Source organism: Podarcis vaucheri (assembly GCF_965113315.1).
Source record: "Podarcis vaucheri genome assembly, chromosome: 1".
In the NCBI taxonomy this organism is placed as follows: Eukaryota; Metazoa; Chordata; class Lepidosauria; order Squamata; family Lacertidae; genus Podarcis; species Podarcis vaucheri.
The window spans coordinates 108,560,315-108,585,953 of record NC_138759.1 but is presented as its reverse complement, the minus strand read 5'-3'; the positions used below and the strand labels follow the sequence as shown (position 1 = coordinate 108,585,953).

Below are 25,639 nucleotides of genomic sequence, written 5' to 3'. Positions count from 1 at the left end.
TGAAAAAATGTGAAGAAGTGAGATTGAAAACTGCACTAAAAATAGATGTATTGGAACAGATTACATCAAAAACAGATGTATTTATATGCCTAAATAATGTGTGGCGGCTCAACACCTTTCAGTGTTGTTCATTACAGTTCTCCCGTCTCTTATAGTGGTCTGTCAAGGCAAACTGTTAGCACAAAGTGTGGTCTGCTTCTTTTACTTCTATATATGTTGCAGAATAAATAGCTCTCTGTGGCTTCAGTACGTTATCTACAAGCTATGCTAAGAAGGTATTGAGATCCAGAAAGGGATCCTTCTCTCTCTCTTCTCTCGCAATCTACACAGAAGTCAGCCCTGCTGAACTCAATGGAATCAGGTATAGGATTATCTTAACAGTAAGACCCATTAAGCTCAATGGGGTTTGCTTCTGAGGAAAGACCCACAGGATGGTTGATGTTCCTATGCCACCAGGCTCTAGAAAATAGCATTAATATAAAGCAATGCTGCACAGCAGCTGTAAGATATTTTTCGAGAGGCTGAATTCATAACATCAGTAGGGAGAGGAAATGTTTCCAATGAAACCAACATTCACAGTTGAGAGGAGGTGATTCCATTTGAGAGCCTTTTTGTGTGATGGGGTGGTGTTGGGTTTTTAAGCTATGCTATGTTTAAAGCTGATAGAAAACTGTGAAGTGTGTGTTTTTCCTTGCCTTTAGAGATAAAACTTGATAATAGTTTTGTGTGACTGGCGCTATTTGCTTGCAAGCAAGCAGTTTTCACCAAAGCCATTTGCCTGCTGTGCTGTTCCATAAAGGATCTGCTTTAATCTTTCTTTTCATTGTGGAGGATTTACCTGGTCAGTGAGGGAGACTAGAGATGCTGATGATGCTAACCTTTCCTTTTGATGCTTCTTAAAGCATGGAGGGGATATTGCACAGCGGCAGTGTGTGCGTGCTTTGACTGGTTAGAGCCCAATAATCAATCCCTGGAGCAGGCTAAGAAGAAAGACTTACTCCTTTGAAAGCTGCACCCATCCAAATAATATTGGACTGGATGGGCCAGGGGTCTGACAATAGTATAAGGCAGTCTTTCTCAACCTCTGGGTGCCCAGATGTGATTGGACTACAATTCCCATCACCCCTAGCTAGCAAGGCCAGAGCTCAGGGATGATGGGAGTTGTAGTCCAACAACATCTGGGGACTCTTTTTATATATACATTTATTTTGCGGTCTGCAGTTTTGTATAAGAAGCTGCACTTTCTTTATGCCATGTTTGTGCTAATAGAACATCTTCCCGATACAAGTAAACGGGATTCCACCAATCAGATTAGAATAATCACATGTGTAGCAAACTGTTTGCCTCCTCTCTGGTTTATAGCACTAATCTGCTTTACATTGGTCTGATCTTAGTAAAGAATGGGCAGCCTGATTTGTTGCTCGCTATCTTAGCAGAGAGCGAAGCTGTGGAGACCTAGAGAGCTAGATCTGCTGTCTTTTTGGAGCAGTTGAAATAATGCAAGAGGCTAGAAGATTGGGCAGAGGCCAGTTCCTATAGCACAGTTCACCATGCCCTTGAGTTGCTGTTATGAATTCCAGCATCTCAGAGATTCTGGCAGAGAATTCCGTCCTCTGTAGCTCAAGACACCCGACACCATAGTTGGTCGCATGCAATAGCCACACAGATGGCTGGGAAGTTAGCACAGGTTGTGAATCTTTGAATTTGGATGGGGCTGAGACTTAAGCATCTAGTGTGGTACAAAATAAGTTCATCAGCTCAAATACATAATTATGGGGAAGCCAGAAATTAATGCTGGATCCTGGCAACAGTAATTCATGATTTTTTTATTTTTTAGCAGTGGTTTGGAGAATTACAGTGGTACCTCGGGTTAAGAACTTAATTCGTTCTGGAGGTCTGTTCTTAACCTGAAACTGTTCTTAACCTGAAGCACCACTTTAGCTAATGGGGCCTCCCGCTGCCGCTGCATGATTTCTGTTCTCATCCTGAAGCAATGTTCTTAACCCGAGGTAATATTTCTGCGTTAGCGGAGTCTGTAACCTGAAGCGTATGTAACCTGAAGTGCATGTAACACGAGGTATCACTGTATATTAAAATTCTTACATCCACTTCTGGATGCAGCTGTCATTCCCAAGGTTAATTAGGCAGAAAGAATAACTGTTAATTCAGTATGTTACAGTGAAGATAATGCCTTGGGAAGTGGTCACATTAAATTAAAACTGGGTCCCATTTGTTTATTTGTTATTTAAACTATTTGCCTTAAAGCCCACGTACACACACAGACACCCCATTTCTGATTAGGGTTAACAGAGAAGCCTGTCACTGACAAGCCTGTTCATCCATATCCAGATTGACAAGGTTCCGTTAGTTCAGTTCAGAAAACATGAGTCCAACCCATGGTTTATAGCTCACACCCTGGTTTACCCACCCCCTCACAAACCATGTTTTGTAACCTAACTCGTGTTCAGATGTAATGCCAAAGCGTTATTTGTCTTTCTTTCTGAATGCAGCCGTTGTCTGGTGAGGAAAATGCTGGGATTCAAAATCCTTTGGATACCTGTGAAACTAGTTTATGAATGTTTGCTCAGGAGCAACTCCCAAATTGCTCCATAACCATGTAGTTTGCCTGGTCAACTGTTTTGCAGCGGCAGGGATTGTGTGTACGTGTTACTGAAGCTAAGCAAAGAGTCCTCTTCTGATAAACTTCAGATAGGCTGTGGCCTTTGCTCAAGCACAGCCAACCCCTCTGAAAGTTCTGTTTTGATGAACATGAAAAACAGGCAAGTGTGTTGTTCATTGATGAGAGCCGTGGAACCTGCTTTGTATGCTGTATTTCATAAAAGTAATATTTAATTACCCAGACTGGTAGCATCACCGAATATTTGCTCCAAACTTGCTTACTGAGTACCAGGGTACCACATGCATGAAGCTGGGAGCATTCAGCTTCTGTCCATGGTTGCCTTGGGTTGAGCCACCTGGAAGGACCATTGGTCAATTTAGCTCAGCAAAGCAGACTGATTCGGTACAAGGGAGCTTCCTTTGCTCTTTATGACTTAGTAAACATTCCAAGTAAGCATGCATAGCTTGATGTTAGAAGCTCTGTGTGTCTCTTTAAAAGCCCAACCCCTTTTAAATGCGCATTAGTGGAAAATCTCCCCATTACTCCCAGTAGACCCTTCCTCTTCCCTCCTCTCCTGTATGATGTTGCAAGCAATACCCTACAGAATGATGCTGTTTGAACCAGGGGCAGGGAACCTGTTGGGGAAGGTCCATAGATAGCTCAGTGGTAGAGCATTTGCCTTGCATGCAGAAGGTCCCTGGTTCAATCCCTCACATCTCCAGGTAGTGCTGACAATGGCCCTTGTCTGAAACCTGGGGAGCCACATTTAGTGAGCTTCAATAAGGAGCTAGATGGGACAACTGTATGACTTGGTGTAAGGAAGTGCTGCCTTGTTGATTCTCCTTGACTTCTCAATGGCTTTTGACACCATTAGCCATGAAATCCTTCTGAATAGGTTAGGTGTGGAAGGCATTGCTTGGCAGCAGTTCCATCCCTGTCTGGATGACTGTTTCCAAAAGATGGCACTGGGAGATTACTGCTCGACCCTTGACGGTCATGCTTTTGAATTCTGCTGGGTTCTGTTATTTCTCCCATGCTGTTTTAGCATCTACATGAAGCAACTGGGATAGCTCAACCAGAGATTTGTCCGAGGCACTGGCAGTATGTGGATGATGCTTTATTGCTCGCTCATCAGACTGGTGACTCAGGAGAGGGCATTTTGTGGCAGCCCTTAAACTGTCAGGCTCCCTCTCCACAGGCGTGTGGCTAACATCTTCACTGCGTAGCAATTGCCATATGCTAAAAGTGGACCTCTTTATCCTGGACTTTGACCGTTACGGTTTTCTGTTTCATGGGCCCCACCTCTTTTACTGGATTTCTACTCTATTATTCCATATGGAATGGGGTTGCTTATTTTATCATTGTAATGGCTTTATCTGTTTTTATAACTGTATATGGTCTTCTGTTGTTGTAAATTGCCCTGGGACCTTAAGATGAAGGCAGGTAAGTAAATGAATGAGGATCTTTTGTCATCTTTGTCCAATATGCCAGCTGCAACCTTACCTGGGCAAGAATAGCTTGGCCACAATTACCGTATCTTTTGCTCTATAAGACTCACCTTTTCCCTCCTAAAAAGTAAGGGGAAATGTGTGTGCGTCTTATGGAGCGAATGCAGGCTGCGCAGCTATCCCAGAAGCCAGAACAGCAAGAGGGATTGCTGCTTTCACTGCACAGCGATCCCTCTTGCTGTTCTGGCTTCTGGGTTTCAGAATATTTTTTTCCTTGTTTTCCTCCTCCAAAAACTAGGTGCGTCTTGTGGTCTGGTGCGTCTTATAGAGCGAAAAATATGGTACCCATGCTTTCCTCACTTCCTGTTTAGACTAATGCAGTGTGTTGTACATGGGGCTGCCTTTAAAAAGGGTCAGGAAACTGCATTAATTCCCAAAGAACAAAACTGGTACTGGGCAGTTTAATTACACCTGTGTTTTTGTCAGCTGAGCTGTAGTTGGCCAAGTAGTATTTTTATCCTTTAAAAAACCTTATCGGGCTTGGACCAGGTAACCTGAAAGATCTTCTCCCAGATATACCTACCCAAACCTTAAAATCCTCCAGTAGGGCCTCCAAGTGCCTCTACTGAATGAAGTGCTATCTCAGGCTTTGGTGAAGAAATGGGTTTGTAGTAAAACTTCAGAATATCCTTCTACACCTGCAACCCTAAACATACTTGTTAGGGAGCAAGTCTCACTGAGATACTTCTGTGTAAACAGGCATAGGCTTACCTTGTAAATTCACTTAAACTTTTGTAGTTAGTGCTTCAAGCCAGGGGTCTGCTTTAACATGCGCATGTTAAAAGCACTATTGTGTACTAATATGTTTTTCTGCTAGTAATTGAAATTGGATTACTATTGCTTTATGTCATATATTGGTTGCTTTTAATTTACCTTGCCCTTCAAAGGGCTGTTTTCAACTGCTTAGCAACCAAATTTCCTATTCCATTGCTTAAAAGTGGTCTTCATTAGCAGAACATGGTCAGTGATTCATTCAGTACTTCAAATCCATCAGGCAGATATTGGATCACTCATCTGGTTGCATGTTAATTTATAAACAGCTTCTGTTTTTGAACCCTAAATAACTGGGTAGGTATTTAAATAGGAGCTGGAAGACCTGTTTTGTTTACCGTTGTCCATTAGTGGCCTCAGTTAGTCACCAGGAGATTTTATGTATCCTAATTCATAAGCTGTAAACATGGTGATGGTGCAATTTTTCCTTTAGTTTTGGCCAGACTTTGATCATTCCACAGTTTGGCTTTATTGAGCTGTTAACTTTTTTTATTGTATTTCCAGCGTAGTTCATGAGTTTATCCTCATCAGACTTTTGTTGCCTCTGATGACCTGTCATTGAGTATCATGATGTAGTGTTAAAAATAAATTTTCTGTGTAATAGACAGAATGTTCTGTTTCCCAGGATTTCTTCCGCCCCACCCACCTCCAGACAGAGGCATTATCTCTTGATCAAATTCTCAGGGGACTGGTGTCTGAAATCCTAAGCAAGTTTACTCAGAAGTAAGTCCGATTAAAATAAGTGGCCCTTCCTTCCAAGTAAACATCCTGGGCTATAAGGAAGCAGCAAAGGCTATTATTTCTAACATGGTGAAAATGTAATCTCCACTGATGCAATATTTGAGGATACTATAGACACAGTTATGGATGAATACCACCACTGATGGATCAAACTACAGACCCCTTTTGTTTAGCAGTTGTTCAGCAATATGCTTCCCACAGTAAGAACATCAGAGCCCTTCAAGTTAGACCAGGCTAGCCTGCAAACAGGGTATAAGCACAACAGCAGTCTTTTGACACTCCCTAGCAACTGGTCTTCAGAGTCACATAGCCTCTGGAACTGGTGTGGGGAGAGTAATATACCTTCCATGACCAGTAAGCACTGATAGCCTTATATTCCATGAATTTACCTAATTCTCTTTAAAAGATGGCCAAATCGGTGGCCATTTCTGGCTCTCGTGCAAGCGAATTCCAACATTTAGCTAAGCAGTGAGTGGGGGGGGGGAACGGGACAAGAGAGAGACATTGCACAAACCTTTGTAAACCAAGAAAATCTTTAATAAAAATACATTTTTAAAAAGCTATGCAGTGTGCGAGGAATTGCTTCCTTTTGTCAAAACAAAATTTTAAAAAATTCCTTCCAGTAGCACCTTGGAAACCCACTAAGTCAGTTCTTAATCTCCCACCATTCAGTGTCATTGGATGTCCCCAAGTTCTAGCGATATGAGAGAGGGAGAAAAAAACAACATTTCTCCGTCCACTTTCCCCAAACCAAGCATTGTTTTATACACCTGTATTGTATCACCCCTTATTTGCCTCTTTCTACAAAAGCCTTCCTGGGATAGCTCAGTTGGTAAAGCATGGCTCTCTTAACTTCAGGGTCGTGGGTTTGAGCCCTACATTGGGCAAAAGATTGTGGCCCCTCCCAATTCCATGACTCCGTGATTCCACGCAACCTATCCACAAAATGGAGTTGCCTCAACCCCAGGGTCTTTTTTTCTGAATATCCTTTTTGAGGTGAGGTGAACAGAACTGTAGGCAGTATTCCAAGTGTGGCTGCAACCTATAATATTGGCCCTTCTTATTTTCAATTCTTTTCCTAATGATCCTAACCAGGCTAAAAAAGTGTTATGTTTTTGTTTACAAAGCTCTAAACATATTGTGCTTTTCCAGGTAAGCATTCCATGCACAGCACATCGGGTTGACACATACTATGTGTCCACTGACCCATGTGGCATGATCATGCTAGCATGGCACCCATCTGGTGTACTAATGCCATGGCTAAATACGTTGATGCATGTGATAAGCACATTCTAAACATGACAGGACCCCCTTCATGCAAAGGCGGTGAGGAAGCAGTGTAACTGTGCCACTGCTCTCAAGCCATGTAGATTCTTTGGCCCTGCTCTGACATCCACACATGGAGCATGAAGATTTCCCTTTCCTAGACCTCTGCACTCAACACATGGTTGCGTGGTGTGGCATCCTTACCTCTTCAGCTTGTGGACAGACTCTCCTTCATATGAAGGGGGCTTAAGGTGTCAGTGGGAAGATTTCTGCTCATGTCCCATGCCCATCAGACCTCTGGTGATAAGCTTATCAGTGATGACATTCCACCCACTGAGTGGTTTGTTTACAGAAGCTGAGTACTTGGCAGCACACGACAAAGAAATTGGCTAAATTCAGGGCAGTAGGTGTCACCTCATCACACTGTATTCTGCAGCCAAATTTTAGCCGGGTCCTTTTGATCCCTGCCTTTGTTCTGCCTTAATTTGTTGTGCTTTTTTAAAAAAAGAAGCAAGCACTCTTCTGATTGTTCTATGCTGCTGTGAAATAGAATCCCCGCCCCTGCCCCCCTGGAAATGTTCACTAGATGCATGTATGCAGTTATCTGATCTGGTTTAAAAAAGACTTGCATTGTGAACCTGTGGTGTAATTTATTTGCACAGTAGCTGTCCAAAGAAGAGGGAGAGGCCGCTTAGCCAATTCTGTGTCAATAGGCTGGCCCAATAGGCATCACCAAAAAAGGAGGACAAACGTTTCCATAAGCCAAGCTATAGGCATAGAGGCAAATTCAGGAACCATTATTGTCAGCTAAGTAGAAATGAAACACTTTCCCTACTCTTGCCCCCCCCCTTTAAGGCTCTTTATCTGTAAAGCAGACTTGGAATGGATGGCTCCTTGAGGACTTAACCATGTGAACATGCGTCCTACTTTACAGAGGATTAACTACCAGAACTGACCTCTTGTATTAGTTGCCATTTTGAACATATCTAGACTCTTATACATCTGCCTCTTGTTTGAACTGTCCCCCCCCCCATTTTGTGTCACATCTTCTAGGCCCCATTTCTTCACTTGCGGTGGAAGCATTGGACCTTTTCTGTGCTTCTGGCATAAAACGACAACCTCCAGGCTGTGTGGGGAGAAGCACATGCTCTGGCCCTTCCCCACAACAGCACCACCCCTCTGGAACTTGGGATAATACTGGTTGTGGGGTGTGGGTGTGTATGTATATGTGTGTGTGTAGTTGCACCATAGGCTCCTGGGACTTGTCAGATTATTCCAGTCACTTTGGAAAAGCATGACAAAGAGATACCTGTTTTATTATTTGTAAAGTGCTTAGGAGAAGTCTAAGCACTGGTGAATTGATGTTGATGAGGAGTGAAGACTTTGGAATGACCTGGGTCAAATCCACATCAAGCATTTATAACCCTTTAACAATCGTGGCTCCCCCTGCAAAGAATACTGTGTGTGTGGTTTGGGAACTGCACAGCCAGGGAAAAAACACAATGCTGTCCAGGGTTGTAAAGACTGCAGAGAGAATAATTGGGTGCACTCTTCGCACCTTAGGTCAAATCTATGCTGTCAGGTGCCATTAGAAAGCTGCAGAGATAGCACAGGATAGTATGCACCCCGGAAATGATCTCTTTCAGTTTCTGCCTTCTGGAAGAAGGACTAGCTGCCTGAGAAACAGTTTCTACCCAAATGCAATTCTGGTTCTAAAAGCAGTATAAGGGGTCTCTATTGTATATTGTATTTTAAAATGGGGTTTCAGAGTTTTTAGGGGTTTTTGAATGTCTTACGTAGATTTTCAATTTCATTGTTCTGTATGGGACAATGATAATAAAGATATCATATTGTATCGTATTGTATTGTATCGTATCGTGTCAAACTGTAGTTTGCCCCCCCTGAGCTACAATTCCAAGCTGCTTTAACACACTACAGTTCCCAAGTTTTTTCAGGGAAACCATGCCCTTTAAACATATGGTATGGATGTGACCATGGAGTTCGATAACCAAGACAGCCACGTTCTCAACTTTCTCAATATAATGTCAATCCTTGTTGTCACTTCCAGTAATAAAAAAAAAAAGTACATTTACATGCTTCTTTGAGAGCATAGTAGATTTGACAGATTTTGGTTTGTGTCTTTTTAAGGTCCAGATGCTGCAAGAAAATCAAAGCTGGGCCCTGTGGAACTGACGGTGGTTATAACTGTACCAGTATGTGTCTTGTCTATAGCTTTAATGCTGACTCTGTGCACACATCAAGGCAACAACTGCAGATTCAGGAAGAAAAGAAGACAAAACATTGAAGAGCCTCTGTCGGAATGCAGTCTGGTGAACCCAGGGAAGACTCTCAAAGATCTGATTTATGATATGACGACGTCAGGTTCTGGATCTGGTATGTGAGTGTGCGCTGTGGATTCTGTTGGAATTTCCCATGATGTGTAGCAGATTAAGGTAATATTCCAAGAGGCATAGTGCTAAAAAATCTCTCTGGAAGAGCCTGAAAATGGGAAGCGAAGGGGGTGAGGTATACTCCTGATAACTGGAAGTGCAAATAGAAAAATTGCTTTTAATCTGGTGTCTGTTACGCAGCTGCATTGTGTCTACAGCTATGCAAAGAACTGGTGTCGCAGCTAGACATTAAAAATGCAAACCAAATAGTTTATTGTATTAACCAAAGGCCATAGCAACATTAAGAATCAATATTGCATAATGACCGGGGAAGTTTTGTGTAGCTTCTCTGTTAGAGTGAGGCATGCCTGCTTCTCAAGATGTGTTTCATGCAGTCTGTTTCATAAAAGACATGCATGCACATGAAACCATCTGGAGAATGTTAATCTTTCCCAACACATGTGTGAATATTCAAATAAGTAACATGGGGGAAAAACACCCTGAAAAGCAGTTAGTAAGGCTGCTGCTTAGAATTGGTGTACTATGTGGAAAAATTATGTGCCCCCCCCCTGCATGATAAAACTTCTGAAGTTCCAGGTAAGAGTTCCCTCAAAGGTGATGATGGCTTTAGAAATGTTCATCTGACTTTAGCTTGCTTGCTTACTTACTTTGCCAAACCTTTATTAGGCATTACAAATAGGTAAAGGTAAAGGGAGCCCTGACCATTAGGTCTAGTCGTTACCGACTCTGGGGTTGCAGCATTCATCTCGCTTTATTGGCCAAGGGAGCTGGTGTACAGCTTCTGAGTCATGTGGCCAGCATGACTAAGCCGCTTCTGGCGAAACAGAGCAGCGCACGGAAACACGTTTACCTTCCCGCTGGAGGTATTTATCTACTTGCACTTTGACGTGCTTTCGAACTGCTAGGTTGGCAGAAGCAGGAACTGAGCAACGGGAGCTCACCCCATTGTGGGGATTCGAACTGCCAACCTTCTGATCGGCAAGCCCTAGGCTCTGTGGTTTAACTCACAGCACCACCGCATTACAAATACAGGCCATCATAAAACATCCATATATAAAATTTTAAAATATACACAAATAAACAGCCATGTAAAAATATGTAATGATGAGGATTTTCATTGGAGTTTCTTCCCGCTAAAAAGTGCCATTCACCACTCTGAGAGATATTATTTACTTCTGCATATTCTGTGTGTTTCTCCACTGAGAGCTAAAGTTTGCCAGGGAAAAGTACCATCTTTGATATTCTGAGCAATATCTGACCGCAAGCCAAATGAGGAAGAGGTTGAAGACTTGTCAAGCTGCAGTAGCTGAAGTCTCTGCAGCATTTCCAGACTATTCTTTGTATGTCTGCAAAAGACAAATGTTTTGGCTTCAAAGGTCAGGCCTATGCTGACAATTCCTGGGTGTTTCCTGAGCCAGAAACTTTAAAACTGTTTTGAAATAAGTGTAGATTTAGATTAATCTTCTTGCTTAACACCATGCCTTATGTGAAGTGAAGACACTGGGGCTGCAATCTAATTTCTTCCAAGCAGAGTGTCCTGAAGTCTTGGCCTTAGACAGGGCTGATTTATCAATTGTTCACAAAACAGAAGTGATGGTACTCATGTCATTGTTATTTGATATCTTTGAAGAGCGCCGTTGTCATTCTCAGGGACTACTTTCATTTTCCATCTGTAAGGTTGTGACATTATCCCCCAAGTTATCTAATAATCAAGGGTTAAATCTGCTGTTGGTAATTCATTCTCCTTTTCTAGTGAGTCACTCTCAGGAGGGCCAGATCAAGTTTGCTTCTGAGGTGAGACTATGCCTGGTGGGCTGCTAGTTGGTCCTGTTGCCCTTGGGTAGAAACAGGAAATGCCACTTGAAAATGACATACTGTAAAGCAGGGGTCCTCTACCTTTTCGGACCAGTGGCATATTTCAAATTTTGAGAGAGTGCTGGGGACACCAGTCACAAAATAGCTGCTATGAGGAAAGCATGGCATAACACAAAATGGTTGCCACAGGGAACGTGGCATAACACAAAATTAGAGACAGCCACAACTGATAACCTTATGCTTACCATGAGATATCAGCTATGACCTGCTGGTCCTGACTGAGAAGATCCCATTGATTTTTACACGCACGCACGCACGCGCGCGCACACACACACACACTGTTGCTGTGTGATAGCCACAACAAGCATTCCTCAGTACCAGAAAGCCCATTTTTTATCCAATTCTGTTGGCACTTGCCATCTGGGTTTGCTATTAGATGGATAGATAGATAGATAGATTGCAACCAAAGAGCAATCCAGCTGTACCAAAAACAATGGGAGTTTTGCCACTGATTACAAGAAGATGTGGATTTCACAAACTGGAGATTGCCTCTGCGTATATATTGCACGTGTTGTAGATCAGTGGTAATTATTGGAGAGAGGGTTAAGAAAACGTTTTAATGCTTGTATTTCTTTTGTTAGGCTTGCCTCTGCTTGTCCAAAGAACAATTGCAAGAACAATAGTCCTTCAGGAAATAGTAGGAAAGGGTCGATTCGGCGAAGTCTGGCGTGGAAAATGGTGCGGAGAGGACGTGGCTGTGAAGATCTTTTCCTCGAGAGACGAAAGGTCTTGGTTTCGTGAAGCGGAAATCTACCAGACCATTATGCTGAGGCATGAAAATATCTTGGGTTTTATTGCTGCCGATAACAAGGGTATAGTACTTCCACACCATTTCACAATGTTTGCCCTGTGCTAGATTAGCCCTGCGTTGTTATATTCTTTAAGAAAGCCTGGTTTGTTATGATTTGGATGATGTGATGCCAAGCGTAGTCCCACTCTGCTTATACTCCAGTACAAGCCTCCCCACCCCTGAGATTTTCATTGTAGGCACTTTCCAGGATTCCCTCACCAATGGAGGTTCAGTAGTTATAAAGAGAAAAGGCTTTCCCTGTATCTGTGTGCTGTATTTAGTTCCTACCCCACTAATTCTCACGGGTGGTGGCTTTTAGCAGTGCCCTTGGTGCTGTTATTAGTATTGCTTGTCACTGGGGTGCTGTTAGTGTGTCTCATCAGTGTGTTTAACAGTGAGTGAGTGTTTGATTTTTAATTTAATGTCTTTATGGTATTCCTTGTTATTTATTTATTACATTTATATCCTGCCTTTCCTCTAAGGGGCTCAAGGCAGCATATCCCGTATGTTCCCCTTTGATCTTCACAATAGCCCTGTGAGGTCGGTCGGTCTGAGAGAGGGTGAGCAGGGATTTGAATCTGTCTCTCCACGCTCTCAGTCCAACACTCTGATCACTACAGCACACTGGCATGATACACTAATATTGGATGCCAAACAATTATAGAAATATATAATTTAAATTAAATGCAAGAGCATGGGAATCAAGACTTGATTGCTTTGGTTTCCACAGAACTGTAGTTCTGCATTCTGCTGGGAACATTTTAAATGGTTTATACCAACCCACTTAATTAGAAAACAGGTGTGAAGACAAGGGTACCATTCCAGATTTTGGCAGAGGGTGGGAGGGACAAGTAGTTTAATTACAATTATTTATTAATTTGTATACCTCTGAATGCCGAAATATTACAAAATATAGAAACCAATCACACAGCATTTTTAAAATACATACATTAAACATACAAAAGGATTAAAATACATAATAAAGCAATCTCACTAAAGTATTGAAATATCAGTGTCCATCATTAAAATATGTAGTGGGGCAAGGAAAAGAGATTTAGGAAGGTTGGAAAGTCTATTTTTGGTTACATTTAAAGTTAAATTGCAAAGCAAACAATTATCTGTCCGTATTTTAAGTCCATTCATTGTGGTACTTGGCATTTTTTAATACATCATTATAGCTTTCACAATGCAGCATGCTGTTAAGCCCATTGATTTCAAAGGACAAGGATGCTTGCCTTTGTGGGGATAATGAGTATAGAAGTAATTTTCTGATCTGATTCAGGTATGGAATAATTGCAACTTGAGGTGCAAGACAGTGCCCATTACTAAAGGGTGCTATGCATTATGGTTATTAATCTTGCACAATATTATTATATTATCCGTTTTCCAAACTTGAACTCTTGGAGCTCATTTGTAATTTCTGTTCTTTCATACATTTTAATCCTATGCTGGTGCTTGCCTCACATTTTCCAGCAATCATATGACTGCTGACCCAACTATCTGAGATACTTTACTAGAATATGCAGCTAGTTGTAGCTGTAATTTCCTATTGGGGTGGGGGCAGAACTAGCATTCATTCTCTTGAACACCTTAGGAGACATCACACACATGCCCTATAGAAAAGGGCAGGTCAACAGATTTTTAAAGCTATTTTCTAAACAGATGGTTAGTATAGGTGACATTCCTCATGACAATTCAGGTCCTGTTGAGGACTCAAGCAAAGGAGACAGATGGGCTGCAGGCAGCTCAAGAGTCCAGCCTTGAAACTTCCTCCTCTTCTTCTAATGACAAGTGGATCTTTACCAGTGATTTCCTTGCTATGTGGCTTACAAAATAAGATTTGCAACACAGTCCTATGCATGTTCACTTGGAGATGAGCCCGCACTGTCTTCAGTGGGACTTATGCCCTAGTAAGTGTGTTGGAGATTGCAGCTTTTTAGTGTGAAATTCCATTCTGGCATGAATTAAACTTTTCCTACAGTGTACAGTTCTGGTTGCTTCATCTTAAAAAGGATATTGTAGAGTTGAAATGGGGTCAGAAAACGGCAACCAAAGGGGGATGGAGAAATTCTGCTGTGAGGAAAGGTTAGAACATTTGCAACTTCTTTGTTTAAGGAAGAGCGATGTGGGGACAAGACACGGTGTGGAGAAAGTGATTAGAGGAACGTTTTTCTCCCTGTCTCATAATATTAGAATTCGGGATCATCCAATGAAGCAGAACGTTGAGAGGTTCAGGGCAGCCCAAAGAAAGTCCTTCTTCACACAATGCATAGTTAACCATGAAGTTTGTTCCCACAAGAAGTTGTGATGGCCACCAGCTTAGATGGCTTCAAAAGAGGATGAGACAAAATTTGTGGAGAAGGGGAAGGCTACCATATTCACTTTGTTCTCCCTCACTGTCGGAGGCCGTGGGCCTTTCTCTAAATGCCACTTTATGGGGATCAGAGTGCTCTTGTACTCATGTCCTGCATTTGGGCTTCCCGTAAGCATCTCACTGGTCACTGTGAGAACAGGATGCAAGACTAGATGGGCCTTGGGCCTGATTCGGCAGGGCTCTTCTTATGTTCTGCATTGCCAAATATTCCGTTGCAAAAATAAACGGGCCTTGCAAAACGACTACCTTTAGAAAATATTTTCACCTTTGAGGGTTGCTGTGCTCTACAGCTACTCATTGTTAAATGCAGTTATGTCTCTCCACAGATAATGGGACTTGGACTCAGCTGTGGCTTGTCTCAGAATACCATGACCAAGGTTCTTTGTTTGACTACTTAAACAACAACACTGTAACAGCCAATGGCATGATCAAGATGACATTTTCCATAGCGAGTGGCTTAGCCCATCTTCACATGGAGATCGTTGGCACTCAAGGTAATGTGTTCATGTTTATGCAGTTACCTTCACATTAAGCTCACTTCGGGCAGAAGATGACTTGGATGGATGTTGAAGAAGTGAATGAACCAGGATTTGTTTGACTTGTGATTATTTCTGCCCCTTTCTCTGGCATCTTTGTGTATTAAATGAGCACAGTACATTTGGTAGATACATGTTTACAAAAAATCCCAACACTTTTAATATAAATGAGGGAGTGGGTGCCTAAATATTAATATTAGTGTGGGAATTGCCTTCCACTCCCCTCTCCCCCACACAAAATTTTAATTTACATTGAAGAAGTGGGGAGAGGTATGTGGATGTGAAGCAACTGTAGGGAGGCAGGAGAGGATATATTGTTTTCTAATATTCTTCCTAACTTGCATGGAAGTTCCTTTACTTATCAGAGTTTTACATTCCCCCTTTTAAACACACAGCAGATAGCAGGTCGCAGACTTGTTTAAGCCTCTTACTATTAGATTCCTGGTATGTCCCCTTATATCCCTCTTCATAGAATAAAAATGCCACAGTCTTGGCTTAGTTTACTCACATCATCAGTTCACAGTTGGATCCCTGAAGGCAGACTTAATTACAAAGTATATACGTGTGGATGTATCCCATATAGGGATAATCCCAGTGTTCCCTGTTGGCAGCCAACAGAGCATTTCTAGCTATAAAGCTGCTCCAACGATGGAGGAAGTCAAAGAGAGAGAGAGTGCTACGTGACTTGCCCTTTTGTTACCTGGACAGGAAAACAAGGAATGTTGTACTTGACTGCTACTTATGTATCACATCCCATAGTATTGATAGATACATGCATGTAAAGGGAATTGTGTGTGGTGTGTAGGGTGACTCTGGCTCTGTGTGTGTGTGTGTGTGTGTGTGTGTGTGAGAGAGAGAGAGAGAGAGAGAGAGAGAGAGAGGTTAATAATCTTAAGATCATCATTACTCACACACTCCCCCCCCCCACACACTTAAGACAGCAAAAGAGAGTTTGTGTGCATTGTTCTAGCCCCACCTGCTGCTGGCATTACCCTTCAATGGAAAAAAGCTTCCCCAGCCCTGCTGTCAAGGATAGGGTGATAAACTTTTGAGTGTTAAGAGCTGAAAAAAAGTCGTATGAGCAGAAGACATTACTTCTGAATTTTTGTGGCTTACATTTACATACATGCAATGAACGTTTCTGTTAAACATATCAGTGGGTAATGTAAAGACATTGTGGGCATATTTTTTGTGATTCGCAGGCAAACCAGCCATTTCCCACAGAGATCTGAAATCTAAAAACATTTTAGTCAAAAGGAATGAAACCTGTGCCATTGCTGACCTGGGACTGGCTGTCAAGCATGACTCTCTGTTGAACACAATTGACATACCTCAGAATTCTAGAGTGGGAACCAAGAGGTAAGTCAGTATGCTTGTAATAAATATTTCACACTCAAGAGGGTTGAGCTGGAACTCTACATGCATATGGCAAAAAAACCCCAAAACCTTTCCCCCTGTGAAATGTCTCCCCATCCCCAGTTTGTTTCAGAGATATTTGAAGGGGCTGGTGAAACGGGGTGAAATATGTTTCGCGGTCTCCTTGCCCTCACTCAGATTTGTCCACATGACATGCAGCAACATGTGTAACTAGGCAAATGAGAATCAAGATACCAGTAGCCAAGAATCCTTCAAAAATTAATGTTGTAGTACTCAAGGCTCACTGCATATCTGCCTTTATTACGGTCAAATGACACATTGCAAAATATGTGTATGTTACTGCTGTGTGTGATTGCATGCTCTCTTTTAAAATAGCAGCCACTGAGGGCAGGGACAGGACAATCAGGTAGGATGGAATTAACCCTTTCCCCCACACCAAGTTCCCCTCAAAGAAAAGCTGTAGTGTGCCAGTTGGAGCTTCCCTCCTGACAGGCCCAGCTCTGGAGCTGCTTCGTTAAAAGAAAGGAAAAACTCATGCAGTGCTAAACAGCAGGTTAATGCAGCTTGCAGTTTGCCCTCACTATTTCCTGTGCTGTGGAGGGCAGGGGGAGAAGCAAATACACCAGGATTCCTGCAGTTGCTTTGAGATGACTTGAGCTCAAGGTTTGCTTTACTGTGTTATCTGAACCCAAACTCATGGTTTACAATCTCCTGGACAAACCATAAGCTGTAAATCATAGGAAAAACCTTAGTTGTAGCACATGGTTAATTTGGAGAGAGCTAACGCATGAGCCCAGGTTCAGACAATACACTAAGTCAAGTCATGGCTTAGTTCGGCACAGTACCACCATAGAACTGCCAGGTACAAGTGAAGTGGCCTCTTTGGCAGCCATGGTTTGACTTAGTGTGATGTACAAACTAGGCAGTACTGTTCTGATGGTCTACTGAATGTGCACAGGTCCAAGGGGTCAGGATCAGTTATTGAGATCCTGCCTCCCTCTTTAATGTTTTCATAATACATAAATGTTGATCTCATGAGAAGGGCTAAAGACCAACTCCCAGGAATTGGGAGACCTAACAAGAATGCCTTGAATCTTCTGCTTTCTCTCAAACAAGTTCAGTGTTCTAAAAATACCCCATTTGTATTTCATTTTTATTTGTTGTCCCTTAATTTTAATCCTAGTTAACTAAACACACCCCTTTCTACCTCTTTGGTAAATATGAGTTTTGGTATCTCTGTATTTGAAAGGTACATGGCTCCAGAAATACTTGATGACACGATGAACATAAGTATCTTCGAGTCCTTCAAGCGTGCAGATATCTACTCTCTTGGGCTGGTGTACTGGGAGATATCCCGAAGATGCTCAGTTGGAGGTATAACCTATGTCTCTCTTTTTTTAATGCTCCAGACCCCTGCCATTGTGTTTTAAAACTATTCTTAGATAGCATAAAAACAGGGACATGTTTCATCCTGTTTGCTTGGCACGCAGTGCGGTTTCCAATACACACAGGAATAGGGTTGTGGAAGTATGTGTTACACATGGGAAGAAGGGTCTCGCACTATGACTAGGGAGCAGAGCTATGCTGCTGTAGCATCACATGTGACTAGCTGTAAAAATGCAGGCATCTGAAGAAGCTTTGCTTGCGGGGATGGGGCTGCTTTGTGTCCTAGACATGCAGTGGTACCTCGGGTTACAGACACTTCAGGTTACAGACTCTGCTAACCCAGAAAAAGTACCTCGGGTCAAGAACTTTGCTTCAGGAGGAGAACAGAAATCAGGTGGTGGCAGCAGGAGGCCCCATTAGCTAAAGTGGTACCTCAGGTTAAGAACGGACCTCCATAACGAATTAAGTTCTTAACCCAAGGTACCACTGTAGTGTGATGCTCCCTCACATGAATAATACCTAAAGACAGGGTTTTTTTCCCCTCCTGGCACCTCTCAGTTGTGCACCATTGCCATTATAAAAAAAGAAGGGCAGCTCTTTTTTCTAGACAAATAACACTGTTTAAAGGCGGCTTATGAGTGACTGAAATAATCGGTGAGGAGGAAAGGAATAGTGGGGAGACTGGAGAATAGGAAATTGCACAACTGGTACTTTATTTAATTTTAAGAAAATATACCTTCTTTCACCAGGTAAGTGGCTTACAAAATGTAGCATTGTAATAAGGGATGCGGGTGGCGCTGTGGGTTAAACCACAGAGCCTAGGACTTGCCGATCAGAAGGTCAGCGGTTCGAATCCCCGTGACGGGGTGAGCTCCCGTTGTTCGGTCCCTGCTCCTGCCCACCTAGCAGTTCAAAAGCACGTCAAAGTGCAAGTAGATAAATAGGTACTGCTCCGGCGGGAAGGTAAACGCCGTTTCCGTGCGCTGCTCTGGTTCACCAGAAGCGGCTTAGTCATGCTGGCCACATGACTCGGAAGCTGTACGCCGGCTCCCTCAGCCAGTAAAGTGAGATGAGAGCCGCAACCCCAGAGTCGGCCACGACTGGACCTAATGGTCAGGGGTCCCTTTACCTTTAATAACAGAAGAGTTGCAAATATCATATGTATAAAATGCAACTATAAAGAGAACAGTGATCCTTGGTTGAAGGACAGTATATCAATTTAAGAAATTAATAAAATGACACCCCAGTAGGCCATTCAGCTGCTGCTTCAGGATTGGTGAAAACCAGAAGCCATCTACGATTGATTGTTGTCCTGAATCAAACTTCTGTCGGTGGTTCCCTGTGGTGAGAAAGAGGGTATTTCCTTCCTTAAACAAAACCAACTTCCATGCCCAATAGTTTTCCTGCACCTGTACTTCTGCTACCATTTAATATCGCTTGTACCCTTAACTTACCAGTAATCCTGGTAACTAAGAGATAAAGCCAGTTGTATATAGTTACTATATTTGACAATATTAAGATTGCAAGCTTCAAATTACTCACTTTGCTAATTTGTTACTGTCACGTTCAATACCAACAGCTTTTACACTACTGTTACCAATACCATACAGCTTCTGGCAATTGCCCTTGTTAATTAATTAAGCCCTCAACACTATGACTGAGGACTTTTGTTGAAGCCTCTGTTTTAACCCCTACTCACCTATTGAAGTGTGGGTCTGTTTCTGCTGTCTTGTCTTGGAAGACCTTCCTCTGGAGCTCCTACCAGGCGCCAGAGCCCAGCATTCCCAACTCCTCTCACCCCTGTAGACAAGTTCTCCCTGTCAAGTGATTCAGCTACCCCAGCAAATCTTCAGCCATCAAACCACTTGGTCTTCCTCTCAGGTCTCCTTTCTTCTTTCTTGATCCTCTTCCTCTTTGCTGTCTTCGTCTTCTGGCTGCCAACCAAGAACACCAGCACCAACCCACATGGACCAGCCAGCACCCAAACATATAGACACTTCTTCTGCCGCCCCTTCTAGCCCCAGCCCATCATACCGTCTATCGTGGAATTCCAAACTTGCAGCCCTCCACCACAATGTGCACGCTCTCTCTCCTCCTTTTGCATACTGAGAGTTCAATCTCCAACCCCTATCTCAGCTGTCACTTAAGGTTACCCAACTTGACCAAGACTTCCTGCATCAAACACATTGCCATACTAATTAAAGCACAGCATAAATGAACTCCACACAAACACCCCCAAACTCTTCCACAACCACAGGCTTGCATCTAGCTCAAGTGCAATGCTTTCTTTCGTCTTTGAGAGTTCTGGGTCAGTGCATCTGGCTATTAACTGGAGGGTTGGGGGTTGAATCCTGTAGACAGGATTCCTGCATTGCAAAGGGTAGGACTATATGGCCCTCGGGATCCCTTCCTCATCCCCACTGGATTGTAAAACCATAGAGCTGGGCTACGGCTCCAACATAAGGGGTTGTCATATTGCATTATATAATAGGTTGCGTTATTACATTTTCCCCACTGAAATGCATCATCTCCTTTTACCTCTCATTCTTTGGATCCAAGCCAGAGTTGTATTAGCCCATATTGGGTCTTCCCCTGCCCCTTAACAAGCTGACAGAAAGAAGTGGGGGTACCGCAGAGCTAGTTTGACAGGAATGATTGCCTGCAATTTCAAGGACTTTCCCATGTAGCCCTGAATGAAAATAAGTTTCTGAATGCTTCAAGGATACGGCTTTACAGATTTCTTTTTTTACCGAAGCATTTGGAAAAAGCACAGTGTTTTCAAGAACATATTTGCTGACACAATGGATATTTGCCCAGGTGTGCCAGGAAGCCGTTTCTGTACTACATCTGTCCATGTTTTGCTCCCATAACAACTGAAAGTCCCCTAGTAAATTTATATTTTTACCACATTCCTCTTCTAGGAATTGTCGAGGAGTACCAGTTACCTTACTATGATACTGTGCCTTCTGATCCTTCAATAGAAGATATGAGAAAAGTAGTCTGCGAGCAAAAACATAGACCAAATATCCCAAATCAGTGGCAAAGCTGTGAGGTAACATTTTCTCTTGTTTCTTTGAACTGCAACTTTTACTGTGTAACTTAAAAGTGCATGTTTTTAACTGAACTAAAATATGAAAACTTACCCCCCAAAATGCTTGCATATACCTGTCTGGTTAAGTAAATGGGCTCAGTGTGAGGCGCAGTTCACCCCTAGAGGCCTTTCAAATGCCAGAGTTTAATCCACAGGGGGACATCATGCGACTTTCCTTCGATGCAGCCCTCCAAACCTAGAGAGAGAGAATGCATGGATGATGGAAGGATTGGGAAAAGTTTGAGTGTCGGTGGGTGGGTGGGTTTAAGAGAGTATGTGTGAAGAAGAGAGAAAAATGGTTTTGCAGCCACCTTTCCTTTGGTCCCACCCACTTTTTGCCCAATAGGGAACCAGGCAGAGGGCCTTCTTGGTAGTGCCACCCTCCCATCAGATGTCCAGGAAATAAACAACTATTTCACTTTCAGAAGACACCTGAAGGCAGCCCTGTATAGGGAAGTTTTTAATGTTTGATTCTGTTCTTAATATTTTGCTGGGAGCCACCCAGAGTGGCTGGGGCAACCCAGTCTGATGATAATAACAATAACAATAATATTTATATGCAGCTCATCAGGTGACCCCCCCAACCACTCTTTGCCTACAGAATGCAGCTCTTGGCTCCCCAGCACAGGCTTAACTCCGGGATAAAAGAGTATTAAATGTAGTGCCTCAATCAGGTGTCGAAAATCCTGTCCTCATGACCAAGTGACTATCACATACCTGCACCCCATAAAAAAATATATGTAGGATTTCCAGCAAAATCCTATATACTAAGAAGTTAATTGCACTAAGCACACAGGGGCTTACTGCTCAAAAGAATTTCAGTCTTTCGCCAAAAGCATGGCTTCCAGACAGACCTTGAGCCTTGGTGATGATCTAAAAGACAGTTAACTACTGACAGTAAACTTGAGGAATTATATCAACACATGCACAGCAGAAAAGAGTACATCAGAGCATATTTCTGGTGATAAATCAGTAGCGATTGTGGATATACTCCCTATAGAACTTGCCACCCCAATTAAAGTGTATTTGCATGAGCAGAAGTTCCTTTGCAAGCCCCCTCCCCAAATTTCCATTGATTTTCCCCTTTCCTGCTTGCAGCCCTCTTTGCCCTGCCATGGTGTTCCTATAGGGTCTCCCAGCTCCTCAGAAGCCCTTTTTCAGGGGCAGGGGTGCAGGGACCTGTGGGTGGGGGGAGGCAGCACAGTCTTGTTGCGTGAGCAGAAATGTTCCAAGTTCAAATACAGTAACGTGTGTGTATTTTTATATATATATATATATATATATATATATATATATATATATATATATATATATATATGCTTTCGTAGATTTTCACGGGTACAGGAATGCAGGTTTTGGTGTCTTCGGGTGTCTTCCCGTGTAAGAGTCGGGGTGTCTGTGCGACGTTTCGACGAGGTCTCACTCGTCATCTTCAGGCTGGTGCTTTCGGCTTCTTGTTACTGGAACAGAGCAGAATCTGGTGTTTGAGTTCCTATAAATACTGTTGAGGGGTGTGGTGTATAGCCTCCAACGTTCTGGGCAGAGAGGAAGTTCCTAGATTAGTGTGCCTTTTCTTCTTTTGTTCCTTAATTACTTGAGGGATATCTTGGGTGATTTCATGAGTGATATTCTGAATACCACTGGGTGGGTCATTAAGTGTAGATTAGTTGCTAAAGCTTTCGTGTCTTGACCTCTTGAGCTTGTGAAGAGTTTTTCTGAGAAGATGGCTGTGCTGCATTTAGTTGTGCTCTGGCTTGGCTTCGTGTATAGGGGCGAGCTGTGGTTTTGTGCCTTGTGCCAGCCAGATCTGTGTAATTTGGCCACACGGGAAAGAAAAACTAGATAGCTTCCTCACACATCTCAACAGCCTACACCCCAAAATACAATTCACTATGGAAATAGAAGACAACAACCAACTCCCCTTTCTTGACGTCCTAATCTACAAAAAACCTGATGGCTCCCTAGGACACACTATCTACCGGAAAAAAACACACACCAACCGCTACTTACATGCACAATCACACCACCACCCTGCACAAATAAACTCCGTAGCCAAGACTCTCATCTCCAGAACCAAACGCCTGGCTGACAAAGACCACTTGACAACTGAGTTACAGAATCTCTCAAATGTGTTAATCGCCAATGGATACCAGAAAAACAGGGTTACGAAGCTAATCCAAAAAGAAACACCCCCCAAAAACCAAGACACAGAAGAAAACAATGGCATGGCCCTCCTTCCTTATATCAAGGGCACTACAGACAAAATCAGCAAAATCCTCCATAAACACAATATCAAAACAGCCTTCTGCACCAACCAAAAAATAGCCAATATCCTCAGAAATCCAAAAGACAAAATCCAGCTGGAAAACCAAGGGGTCTATGAAATACCCTGCAAAGTCTGCCCAGCCACGTACATTGGACAAACAAACAGACGAATAAATGCACGTATCGCAGAACACAAGAATGCCGTCAAAAAAGAAGAAAAAACTTCCTCTCTTTTCCAACACATGAAAGAAACAGGACACGAAATTAATTTTGCAGATTCCAAATTGCTCTTTAACATGGAACATCACCACAAGAGAATAATCATGGAAGCCATCGAGATAGAGAAACACCCTCACAACATGAACAAGCGTGACGACACGTCCCGCCTGCCAGACATCTGGAAATTAGCCCTCCCCACAAAAACCGACACCAGAACCAGAGGCACACAGAACGCCGTCACCAATCAACCACACCAGACCCAAACCCAGACCCTCTCCACAGACATATTACAGACTCCATCCAGTAGCCAAACTATAGTGGCACCTCCGGATGCTGCACCCCCCTGCAATCCCTACACAGATCTGGCTGGCACAAGGCACAAAACCACAGCTCGCCCCTATACACGAAGCCAAGCCAGAGCACAACTAAATGCAGCACAGCCATCTTCTCAGAAAAACTCTTCACAAGCTCAAGAGGTCAAGACACGAAAGCTTTAGCAACTAATCTACACTTAATGACCCACCCAGTGGTATTCAGAATATCACTCATGAAATCACCCAAGATATCCCTCAAGTAATTAAGGAACAAAAGAAGAAAAGGCACACTAATCTAGGAACTTCCTCTCTGCCCAGAACGTTGGAGGCTATACACCACACCCCTCAACAATATATATATATATATATATATATATATATATATATATATATATATGCACATTCTGAATCCATCTTGTTCCTGTTGGCAATTTTCATGCTGAAGCACTGCGACAACCATGGATGTGCGCGTCTTACTCTGCTTTTGCTCTTTTCTCAAGGCACTCAGAGTAATGGGCCGGATCATGCGTGAGTGCTGGTACGCCAATGGGGCAGCTCGACTGACAGCGCTTCGCATTAAGAAGACCATTTCTCAGCTCTACGTACAAGAAGATTCCAAAGCTTAGATTTGCACACCCCCACAGAAGAGGAAAGGGGAGGAAATTTTGTTGGTTTGTTTGTTTTGCATTTGTTTTGATTTTTTCTTTCTTTCTCTCTCTACCTCACATGATGCGGAGCACAGTATTTAAGAGCCCAAAGTAGAGTACTGGAAATTAACTTCATTGGTATGCTCAAAGGTTAATTTCCAGCTGGTTCATGATGTCCACAGACTGCCTTGCCTGGTTAATGAAAAGTTACCCTCCACCCTCTCTTTTCTGGAAAATGGGATCTGGTCAATGTTCCACTGTGTGACGTCACTCTCCCTGCGCCTGCCATGCAAGCCCTTATGCATCTAAGACACAACTGAGAGAACATGGAGAAGGTCAGGATGCAACCACACCTAGGACTTTTGTAGTCTGTGCAGATGGTATGCAAAGTAACTGAAGAAACTAGAGCATTTAAGGTTTGCATTCAAAGCGAATCCTGAATGTAATATTCTGCGTATTTATTCTGTGCTAAGATATATTGTCTGCTCAAGCCACACTTTCCCCCCTCCCTTCAGTAAATCTCACAAGATGAATAGCTTTCCAGGTCATCTAAAGAACTGCGACTTAAGCCACAAGACCTCACATGACATAGACCTAGAGCTTTCTTCCTCATGGGATTTCAAGTGTGACTACAGGCCAGAGAGGCATGTCTTTGAAAATCTCCATGGGATCTGGAGCATTAATGCCCACTTGCAGGGATACTGAGCTTCTCAAGTTCCTCCTGGCTTGCTGCAGGTTCCTTGAGCAGCAGTGAGCCCCCTCTCCATCCAGGGCATGACAAATGTCTCTCCAGTGGATTGCTACTATGTTGGGTAGGGATTCCTGAAAACCGAAATGTGCTAAGTATATCTGTTCTAAGCTAAGGTACATTATGAGCATTGTGTGACTGTAGAAAATGTTTGCGAAGGGAAGCATATTTCTCTAGCATCTCCAGCTACAACCAAGCCACACAACCTGTTGTGTTGGCTATAGAGCTGTGCATTTAAGTTGTGGTGGTGGTTTTACAGAAATTAGTAAAGCAGAGAGAAGGGGAAGGGGATTTAAACCCTTAACTCCTTGCTGTGGTAACAATTTGGATTGCTTCCACCCATTCCTGCAGTTTTGATTGGTGGGGAATAACTCGTTTTCTTCAATAAGAATTTTCCCCCTATTGCAAATTGCAGCAGCAGGGGACCCAATCTAGATTGGAACCATAGGAAGGATGTTTGCCCCCTCCATTTCACACTGGAAATCTGTATCAAAAACCCTTCAGTAGAAGGCACAGCTGTAGTTTGGTCCCAAGACTATAGAAAGCGGCTGTCAGTTGGTGTGGATTATATTTAGCTTTGTGGACCAATGATCCAACCTGATACAAGGCCACTTTCTATGTTCTAAACCGTGTGCTGTTACCCTTCAAACAAGAGAGAATCTTGGACCAAGTTCATTGAAGCATTTCCCACAGAATTTTG

General features: G+C 42.9%; 1 protein-coding gene across 3 annotated transcripts in view; it reads left to right on the top strand.

Moving 5' to 3' along the window:
* Window positions 1-25,398, top strand: part of ACVR1C (activin A receptor type 1C) — a 42,557-nt gene extending 17,159 nt beyond the window's left edge. For 2 of the 3 annotated variants that reach the window (XM_082198607.1, XM_082198608.1), the window contains 7 exons: window positions 9,055-9,300; window positions 11,774-12,004; window positions 14,683-14,850; window positions 16,095-16,251; window positions 17,519-17,643; window positions 20,577-20,707; window positions 24,045-25,398. In XM_082198607.1, coding sequence (XP_082054733.1) covers window positions 9,055-9,300; window positions 11,774-12,004; window positions 14,683-14,850; window positions 16,095-16,251; window positions 17,519-17,643; window positions 20,577-20,707; window positions 24,045-24,170 — 1,184 coding nt within the window. In that variant the 3' untranslated portion in view covers window positions 24,171-25,398. Of the gene's footprint in view, window positions 1-5,603; window positions 5,623-9,054; window positions 9,301-11,773; window positions 12,005-14,682; window positions 14,851-16,094; window positions 16,252-17,518; window positions 17,644-20,576; window positions 20,708-24,044 lie in introns of those variants that run through there. The other variant, XM_082198609.1, reaches the window with a different exon arrangement.
* Window positions 25,399-25,639: the final 241 nt, after the last annotated feature.